This window comes from Cynocephalus volans, chromosome X (assembly GCF_027409185.1).
Source record: "Cynocephalus volans isolate mCynVol1 chromosome X, mCynVol1.pri, whole genome shotgun sequence".
NCBI classification, from domain to species: domain Eukaryota; kingdom Metazoa; phylum Chordata; class Mammalia; order Dermoptera; family Cynocephalidae; genus Cynocephalus; species Cynocephalus volans.
In genome coordinates, this window is record NC_084478.1 from 137,041,104 (window position 1) to 137,051,864 (window position 10,761).

Here is a 10,761-nt window from a genome sequence, read left to right on the forward strand (position 1 = left end):
TTGATCATTTTCTCTACTATAACTTTATTAATTACATAGAAAAAAGTTAAGTTAAAAGAAGAATAAAATTCTCCTTGAAGCACGCAGGTAACATGGATGTTAGCTCAAAGACAACAAGAGGAAGCAAGGCAACAGCAAGAGAGAGCAGCAGTGAGCTATGTTAAACTGCGAACTAATCTTCAGCATGCCATGTAAGTGAGAGTGCCTTATTGTCTGAGTCTAGGAAGTTCACTAATTCATTTTAACATATTTTAATGTGTGCCTTATCTAAAAATTTCAGCAAACTCTCTAGAGTAACTAAGCTGAAATAATCAAGGAACTAAAATTTGGTCTTTCCAACAGAAAAAAAATTATATATATTTTAAGTTAAATATTAACTAGTTAGCCAAAGGACCAATCTTAGGTTGATCTGTTGGAAAAGTTTAAATATGAATCCTTGTTTATTTTGGTACACAGAATTAAAAATATAGTTCTGTTACATCTTAACTGATTTCCCCACCTTAGTTCAGGCCTTCATCTCTCACCTGAACTATTGTATTAGTTTTCTAACTGGTTTTCTTCCCTCAAATTTCCCATTTATCCTCTCACCAAACCCCTCCCTTCACACTCCCCTACCACTCCATCATTCACATTGCCATTAAGAATTACTATTCTGGAATAAAAATCTTACTATGTAACTCTTATTTAAAACCTTTCCATGGCTCTCCATTGCCTGCTGGATAAAGTCTAAACTCCTTAGTTCATGGCATGCAAGATCTTTCAAAAATATGGCCCCTGTCTACATTTAAGTATCACATCCCATTCCCTGGCAACTGGTAGAATCATCGTAAAAGAACAAGCTTAGGTGTCACCTTAAGTGAAGCTGCGGTCATCAGTACTCCCATAACACAATGTCTATTTATATTTCTTAAAGCACTTGCCATGTTATATTGTAATTATTTGTTTATGAGTTTGTCCCTTTCTCTAGACTGTGAGCTCCTTAAGGGCAGGGACCGTGTTCACTACCATGTCAGTGCTTGCCACATGAAAGGTGCTAAGTAAATGTTCATTGAATGAATAAATGTTAAATGCTAAAAAAAAAAAAAAAAATTGTAGTTCTTAAGTACTTTGTTTTTATTGGATTGTGTATGAGAACTTTATAAATATTTCTGAAATCTTCATTAGTTCTGGCTCTAAAAGAAATAGCAGACAAGAAGTCTTTAGATAATGTTTTTCATGTCTTGATTGATATACAGTGGAAAGTGATGATTCTGATTATTTAAGTTTTTTAGTTTGAAAGCATTGTACTTGTAACATAATGGTGGTATATGTTTTAATACTGGGAGACAGTAATTGTTACCTCTTTTTAAAATTTATATTTTGTTTTTAAATGATAAGAATATCACCTGTTTTTCTTAAGAAATGATTACTTATAACATGCATGGTGGCCTAAATAAATTCACTGTTAGTATCTCCATAGTTGTCTTAAGAATCTCCAGAGATACAAAGTATACTCTAATACATGTAACTTGGCTAAAATGTTCATCATCTATACTATCACTTGGTTCTGTACCCTTTTCTCTGTTTCTGTGGCCCCATTCCCCTTAGTATATGTTATTATTTTATGCTGAATCCTACAACTAATTTCTTAGCTTCCAAACCAGTCATCAGTCCAGACATTACAGAATTCTGCCATGCAATCATTTGGTGTATTTCTCTCCCCTAAAAAATTTGTACCAGTTCCTATAGATCCTCTGCAGCATCTCATTACTGAGTATCATTTATCATTACTTTTTTGTTTGCAATTTGTTTTAGTTCCCAATTATAGGTAATCTCACCCCGGCAACTACAAGGGATTATCTCAGTTAAATAACTATTACGAGAGGAGTCTTTTGGTTGTGGTTGTACCGTAGGTGATGTACTGCCTGGGACTTAGAAATATTTTTGTTTTATAATGATTTTTTCTGTAGTGGTATCTGCCCTGCAACTGAAAATACTTCCAAACTATCTTTTTTTTTCCCTCCATAGTTTATATCGTATATATCTTCCTTATACTCAAAACGAAATGCAGAATGGATTTCTGATTTTCTGTAACATGGTCCACAAAGCACGCATGTTTTCTTCACAGTTGCTTTCACAAAGTATATTAAAATTACTCTCTAGAAATATTAGGAAATAAGGACCATTATAAACACATTTGTCCAGGTAGCCTGGATTAGACATCATGTCTTGTTATAGTATGTATAAATTGTAGGCGTTCAGTAAATAATTGACAGGGTTTTGGTGTTCTTATTGTTAGGTGGGGGGGAGTGAATAAGAAAAGAAGGTAATGTTGGCTGAAGTGGGGAACAAGAAGTCACTCAATTTCACTATTACATTGGCTACTTTATGCTGATCTGGGTTATATTTGTGAGTTTAGTTTATTCTTCATAATTATGTGATAACATACAGAGCTTTTGGTCTTAAATTTTTATTTTACATTTCTATATGTGTCTTAGTTTTGAGTTTCATAGGACACAAGAATCCAAATTTCAGCATAAGTGTTACTCATTTCTTCCTGTAGAATTAATCCCGTCTTTTGGTAAATTCTTTTAGCACTTGATGCATAGTTCTATTATAGTATTTATCATATTTTGTCATACTTAATTGTTTATCTCTGTTTCTCATAGTAGACTGTGAGCTCCTTGAGGGCAGGAACCATGTCTTATTCACCTTTTTTTTTTTCCCTGCATCCATAGGACACAATAGAAGCCTGTCACATAGTAGGCACTGTGTAAAATGAGTGAGTGAGTGCATGCCTGGTATACATTAGGTACTGAGTGAATGAGTGAGTGATGGGTAAAATTAGCATTATATATTAATGAAAATATATGTATTCTGAAAATGTCATTTCTTTGGTCTCTGTTTTATGTTTGTTTATTAATTTGTACCCTGCCTACTTTCAAAAAGGATTTGAGGTATCTTGTATGTTCACATGTGGGAAATTCTTATTGAATCTTGTGTATGGGATATCAGAACTATCAAGACAAATGTGTTGAAGTAATGTAAAATGAACGTAACTCCTTAGCATTTTTACACAAGTGAACATTGGGGTTTTGACATCATTAATGACATGATCAGTGCCTAATCATTCTCCCTGACCTTTAATTCCATCATTTTCCATTACACTTGAATATAGAGAGCCGCATAGTTACTGCCTATGTAAACATTGGCTTAGATCTTGACTTTGCTTTATATTTCTCTAGTCGGCGTGGTACAAGCCTAATGGAAGATGATGAAGAGCCAATTGTTGAAGATGTTATGATGTCTTCAGAAGGGAGGATTGAGGATCTTAATGAGGGAATGGATTTTGACACCATGGATATAGACTTGGTAAGAAACTTAATGATTTCTGTAAGATTTTCAATTTAGATACCTTGCAAATTAAGTTGGATATTTATTAAGAGTAGAGAAATACTTGCCATGAAATATAAGTTTTCAAAAATATTTAATAAAATAGTTGCCAGGAGTTTATAAATAAATTTCTATATCAGATAATGAAGTAAAATTACTTAAACTTGGGAGGAAGTTAAATATATGTAAAGATATATTCTTAATAATCATATATATGATTAGGGCTTAAAATACATGAAATGCTTCTACATGTTTCATTTTGTCACATATCTCATTCAGCTTTGTGAGGTAGGTTGAGAGGACTGAGGATATTGAAGCTTGGACAGTTTAGCTTATCCAAGGAGACAAAACTAGCAAGCAGTAAAGCTGATACTTGTTACAAGCCAAGTTTTCTAATTCTACTTTTAGTATACAATAGTGAATTCTTAAAAGAAAGAAATAATTAAATACAGCTTCTCTTTAGAGTAGTACAATTTAGCACCTTTAAAGGAAGATGACTGGAGAGAGGGATTTTTAAAACGAAAAAATGAAATTTCCAATTTTCGTCTTTCAGAATAATTTTCCATGAATGAATTTTGTACTTTTAAACATTCTGTAGTTTGAGTATAAGTGAAAGTATTGTAAGGTGCACTTGCAATTACATAAGCCATGTGAATACTTAATGATAATTGATTTGGATATTTTCAGTTACTATCTGGTTTATAGATATAGCGAATGTCACTTTACTTTTTTTTTTTTTTCTTAGCCACCATCAAAGAACAGACGGGAAAGAACAGAACTGAAGCCTGATTTCTTTGATCCAGCTTCAATTATGGATGAATCAGTAGGTTTAATTTAAATGTACCCCAGGATTACACAATCAAAAGTATAGGCAATCCCTAGGTTTGAGGTTGAAGAGCTGGGGCAGAATACTGAGAATGGATGCAAACAATTGGACGTGGGAAAAAAAGGCAGGCAGGATTTTGGTGGGAGGGGAGGAGGTGATGCAGTACTGGTGACAGATTAAAAGTGCTTTAGAATCCCTGGCCATCTGACACTTGAATGTTATATTAAGGAATTTGGACTTTTCTTGTAGGTTTGGGTAGTCCATTGAAGGATTTTAAAAGAGGGAATGGCATGATCATAGTTGTGTTTCAGAAAGATTTCCATAGCATTTAGGGATGGATAGGATAAATAGGGAGAATAATTGTAATATAAAGGCATGGTGAAAAATAATGAGAACTTGAACAAAGGTTATCGGATTTTGTCAGTTCTTTTTCTTAAGTACCTCTTATCAGTCTCCTGTAACATATTCTCCCTGACAGTGCCTTGGTTCAAGTCCTCCTCAGTTTTCACTTGTACTGTTGTAGAGCCTTTAAACTAACCTTGCTGTCCACCCCTCCTTTATATCTCTTCTGGGGTCATCTTTTAAAAATGCAGATCCTATCTTCTCACTCATTGTTCTGCAGATCCTATCTTCTCACTCATAGTTCTGTCTTTTATTAATTTCCTGCACGCACCCCCCCACCCCCTCGTTGCCATTAAAAAAAAAATTCTGGCTCCTTTGCCAACTTAACTTTGGCCTTTTCCTTGCATGTATTCTCTGCTCCAGCCATACCAAATCTTGTAGTTCCTCTCAAACACATTATGTTCTTTCATGACTCTGTGCCTTTGTATAAGCTTTTCTCTCTGACAGAAATGCCCCTTTCCTTTTCTTCCTAGTGAATTCTTTAATACTCAGTTCTGACATTGGCTGTGGAATTTTTGTTGACCTCTATAGATAGGTATTTTATTCTCTGCTCCCTTAACACTTTTTATACACTTTCATTGTGAGAATTACCAAACTGGTGTAATGGGATTAGTACATGTCCTGGTCCTTCAAGAAACTGAACTCCTCGAGGCAGTGATGATTTTATTTATTTTGAGTTCTTCCTGGCATAGTAGGTATTTAGTTTTGTCAAATGAATAAATCATTTAAGTTCCCTTCCATCTCATTTTTTAGTGTCTACCCATTTATGCTTCTTTTTCCTAATGTCTTCCACCTAAAGTGAACTATTGCTGAGGTCTGCCTTCTGTGCCCCAATTTCTACCATTCCCTCTTTGCCCTCCCCAATTTCATAATCTGCTATTACATAGCTTTTGAAAATACTTTGACAGACTAATCTACACTAACATATTAATACAGTCAGTTGTTTGACCCAAATGTCAGAGTTTCATACAGCAGCAGGTACAGAAATATTTGGATAGACTACCTTGGAAACTTTTAAATCAGTATTTCTCAGTATCTATGGTGCTTTTGAATTAGAGATCTTATTAAAATGTAGATGCTGCTTTAAAAGGTCTGGAGTGTGGCCTGAGATCTCCATCTCTAACAAGTGTTGTTGATGCTTCAGGTCTGTAGACCATACTCTCAGCAAGGCTTAATAGTACTGTTGGCCTTCCATGACCATGGGTTCTGCATCCATGGATCCAACCAACCACGGATCGAAAATATTTGAAAAAGATTATTGCGCCAAACATGTACAGATTTTTTTCTTGTCATTGTTCCCTACACAATACCGTATAACAACTATTTACATTGCATAACATTTACATTGCATTAGGTATTATAAATAGTCTAGACATGATTTAAAGTATACAGAAAGATATGAGTAGGTTATATGCAAATACTGCCATTTTATATCAGAGACTTGAGTATCCATGGATTTTGGTATCTGCAGAAGGTCCTGGAACCAGTGCCCCACAGATACTAAGGGACGACTGTACGTAGGTGACCTATTCTACCCATAAGTCTGTAGTTTAAGTGCCTCTTGAAGTATATGGTTTCCCTAATAATCTGGGAATATGTATCTTCCTAATTGGTTAATAAAATATGAAGGTGTAGTGATTATGATGAGGGGTAAAAGAGAATCTTTGCAAATAGGTGTGATGTAACGCATTCATTCAACAATTTATTGAGCTGGAAGTTGGTGCTAAAATGAATAAGACAGTCTCCATGTCCATAAGAAATTCATATTTCAGTGCACCTTGACTATCACTTTGAAGTGAAAAATATAGAAACTAGTATTTGAGAACTTATGTGCCTGACACTGTGCTGAGCATGATTTATTTTGATCCTTCAGCAGCCTTGCGAGAAAGGTGGTGGGATTCTCACTTTTATACCTAAGCAAACTGAGACCAAAGAGGTGGTTTAGTGAGTTGCTCAGAGTTATACGACTAGTAAGTGTCAGAGTAGTAATTTGATGTCAGATTCTTTTGATTTAATCTCTTGCTGTCTCTGCTATAATCATAATTGATATGGGCAGTTAGAAATCTCCGTATTTTTTGCATGTAGTTGTCTAACAGCAGGAGAACTTTAAGCATTTGTTTCTTTAGTCACATACTAGATTTTCAAAAAGGTGTTCTTCACTTCAGATTAATAAAATAATGAAACAGCAATATGAACTGTGTATATTTCTATTTTTGACATTTAACATTTAGAGAAAACTACAATCTGAGTGAAGCCAAAAATAGAGACCTAATAATTATTTATTATTTATAACTTATAGCACCTTTATGGCATTCTCATGTATTATATTGACTACATTATAACTGAGAGAACTTTATTATTAATTTGATAATAGTTTAGCTGTCTCTGCTACTAAAATTACAAAAATGAGCACATGTACCTATTGTAGTTTTACAGTGTTACCACATGATGGCAGCAGTCACATAACTGAGTCCTCAATAATCATTAAAGGTTCAGGTATCTTTAAAAGTCTTTGACCATGTATTTTTTTTTTTAAGTTAATATGAGGTTTTTAAAAAATATATATTAAACTGTACCCCATATCGTCTCAACCATAACTCAAGAAATGGAATAGTGGAAAATTTTGAATGTAAAAGTCTGTGTTTGCCTTTATACACTAGCCCCACATCTGTTCTTACTCAAGCCTATGATAAGTCATCAAAACAGTAGTAAAATTGAGGTTTAAATTCTTTAATGCCCAGTTTTAAGATTGTCCAATTCTAAGTGAAGTAACTCAAAGCACCCTAGTATGGATACCTCAGCTTATTACTAAATAAATCCTAAATATATCTTTTGTAACATGATTTTCACATCATCCAGGGGCGATAATATAAAAACTCTGAGCATATCATTTTTGGGTTGCATATACATAAGTTCTGACGGCTGGCTGTTTAACTCAGTTGATTAGAGCACAGCTTTGTAACATAATGCCAAGGTCAAGGATTCAGATTCCCATATTGGCCAGCCACACACAAAAAATAAGATTCTAGATTTATGATATAGTTACTTTTATATATGGAAACAAAATTGGTTTATCACATTGTGATGGCCATTTTCTGCCAGTATTGCCACAGCATACCCAAACTTCATGTTTGTACTTTTAAATGTACAAGTGTGTTTAAGTGTTTACTGATGTTAACATCAGAAATAGATATGGTTTGTGTTAGCACAGAAGAGTCACTAATGTCACTCTTATATTGAGGTTTTCTTATTAGAATTATATTTAGTATAAAATTGGTAAAGAAGGGCTCAGTATAATGGAGCTAATTTAGTGTCCTAGTAGGAGAATCTAGTTATAACCTAGTCTGTTAAAAACAGTAAACAAAATTTCAGGTGTTTAGGTGCTTTCTAGTCAAACTCTGTTTGGAAAGAACTTAAGTTTATCTTCATGTCACACTCTACACTAAGAATTGCCAGTTAAGATTTTATACTTTCATTCATCATTAGACCTTTCCTTACTCGGAGTCAAAGAGTGTTATGGCTAGAAGGGACCTTTAAACACCATCTAGGCCTCTTCGGTGGAAATATTCTAACCATCCACACTCTGACTCTAGCCAACAAAGGAGAACCCTGAAGCTTGTTGGAGGGTAGGGAAGGACAAGGGATGAGTAGTGTGGTAGTTATGGTGAATGGATGGATAGTAAGTGGGGCACGTGAATCCTCTTTGTTTTCATTACTGGGGAGTCCAAACACTTTACTTGATATTTCATTACAAAGAGGCTGCAATCAGGTATTTGTTTCTTGGTCTGAAAATACACAATTCCTTCAGCTCAAAACATTCCATGAGTTCTATGACTTTTGTTCAGGTGAGATTTACCTTACTAGTAAGAGCCCTTTGTGATCTCAATCTCAGCTCATTATCTCTGGCTTTGATATCAGTTCTTATCAGCTTATTGTAGTATTCTGAAATGTTATTGAATTGTCATAATGAATGCTAGAATTTTAATTGAATTTATTGCCATTCTTATTAATGAACAGGGAGGAGTTGCTCCCTTCATCATCTGCTGTTACTTTTTGTTAGTGACAGGTAGTTATTAGATTTTACCTAACATTATTTTCCCAACTGGAATGTATAGAAAATCATCAATATAAGTCATTTTGCCAGATTTCACCTTATTTATTTGATTTCTTAAAATTTGTTCTGTTCATTAAGTGAGGCTCAATTTTCTAAAGATAGCTTCCTGCTTTCTACACACTTGTATTGTTCTTGGGGTTTTTTTTGTTTGTTTGTTTCCATGTACAAAATGCCTTTTTAAAAACTATACTCACTTCAGAGTGCAAATGGCCTAGTCTGCAAGACTTTCTTCAACTCTTTCCAACAAACCTGTGCCAGAAGTATATGTATGGTGTGAAGCCAAACAAATACATCATTTTTTTATTCAACAGATGTTGAGTTCCTGTGTTCAGGGTATTATCTAGGCATTAGGAGTGTATATAAAGATAATTAAGCCAAGGTCCCTACTCTTAGTTATATTTGTGAGGTAAGTAGCATCTTGATTAGTCAATTTAATTTTAGAATTACATATTTGAAGAGGGGAAGTTTTCAGAGTGGTTTTATTAGCATGTTATTTAGCTTAATATTAATAAAGTATTAATGTAATATTTACAGATATATTTTAAAAAGAAATGAATGACTATTTTAATGAGATTTGTTTTCCCCTCTCTCTCTTTCTCATTAGGTTCTTGGGGTGTCAATGTTTTAATACCAGTACACAATTAAATCTGTGGTGAAGTCGTTTTCTAAGTGGAAGAGGAAATTTAAAAATAAAGTGTGGTAGATACAGTGAAATTCTGTACAGATTTTTCTCTAAGGAGAATATGACATGCTTATGCTTTACCAAGATCAAGTGCATTGAGGGGCAGTTTTGTTTGCCTGAAAAAAGTAAAGGACAAGTAAACAATTTGATGATAAGCTACAGTTTTTCTTAGAAAGTAAATATTTTATTTATGCGCTGTTAGTTGGCTTTTGAACCAATTATTTCATGCTTTTTTAAAAAAAAAAATATAACAATCTGAAGAGTCATTTGGGACAGATAAGAATCCTCTCACATTTATTTACTGGTTGTACTAAATAATGATGGCCTCTGCTGGATTTGTTTACATCCAGGAAACAAAGTTAGGGATAAGTTTATTCTCCTACCCCCAAATTGTAGGATAGAATTGTTTTTAGCATTCAAAATTTAAATGCTTAAAACATCAATCAACAAAACTTTGTTTTGAATATTGTAATTGTGGAAAAAGTAAACTTATAAGCAGAACTTTTACAATTTTTTCATCTAAAATGTATTTTAAGATATTTTTAAAATCCAAGAGCTTCTCTATACTTTTCAGAAATATCCAGATGCAGTGAACTGCCAGAAGGTAACCAGTCTCAAACTTGCTTATCCCATTATCAACCCTGAAAGTTTGCTTGTCCTTTAAGATAAAAATGTAATGTTGTGATATTCCTTCCAGTAGTGCCACTGTATTTTGTCTCCAAATAAAAGAAGCTTATTGTAGTATGTTTGCAGAAAAATTCTAAACAAAAATTATACAGCTTATTAGAGTGTGGGAATAGGGATCTAAATTTTAAATAAAATTATATATATATATAAATTGGTGCTGATTTTATAATTGCGCAGTTTGTTTAGTTTTTTCTTACTTTTAAATTCCAACTTAAAATTATGAGGTTTCAGAAATATATTGAAAGTTTAACAATGTTTAAAAATAGAAAAGCATGAGTGTTCATGCTTTAAAATGATTTTTAAATTTGTATTTTATATTGTTTTATCTATCTGTCTTTGCAAGCAGTCTTCAGGTTAAAGATACTTCTAACAGGTTACAGTACATTTCCTCTGTATGTAAATTAGATGGGATAATAGAATTCATAACCCATAATATTCTTTGAAAGCTAAGCTTTAAACTTCATTTTATGTCCTTTCACAAATAAATTAGTTTAAAACAGAAAGTGGCTACTTGCCATTTTGACATCAACTCATTTTGCGAGGCTTAGGCAGCTAGACATCGTTTAAAACAGAATATTAACTTATATTACATGTGTATCTATCTTTTGTCAGTCGTCTCTCAGTTCTTGAGGTATATTATTTTAATCATTCCATGCCTTAATATGCTTGCAATACAAG

The 10,761-nt window shown here is 33.5% G+C and overlaps 1 protein-coding gene across 4 annotated transcripts in view; it reads left to right on the plus strand.

Annotated features, from left to right (window-relative positions):
- Positions 1–10,259, plus strand: part of STAG2 (STAG2 cohesin complex component) — a 116,071-nt gene extending 105,812 nt beyond the window's left edge. For 3 of the 4 annotated variants that reach the window (XM_063083167.1, XM_063083166.1, XM_063083168.1), the window contains exons 31-34: positions 81–191; positions 3,225–3,351; positions 4,118–4,195; positions 9,319–10,259. In XM_063083167.1, coding sequence (XP_062939237.1) covers positions 81–191; positions 3,225–3,351; positions 4,118–4,195; positions 9,319–9,342 — 340 coding nt within the window. In that variant the 3' untranslated portion in view covers positions 9,343–10,259. The remainder of the gene's footprint in view (positions 1–80; positions 192–3,224; positions 3,352–4,117; positions 4,196–9,318) is intronic. The other variant, XM_063083170.1, reaches the window with a different exon arrangement.
- Positions 10,260–10,761: the final 502 nt, after the last annotated feature.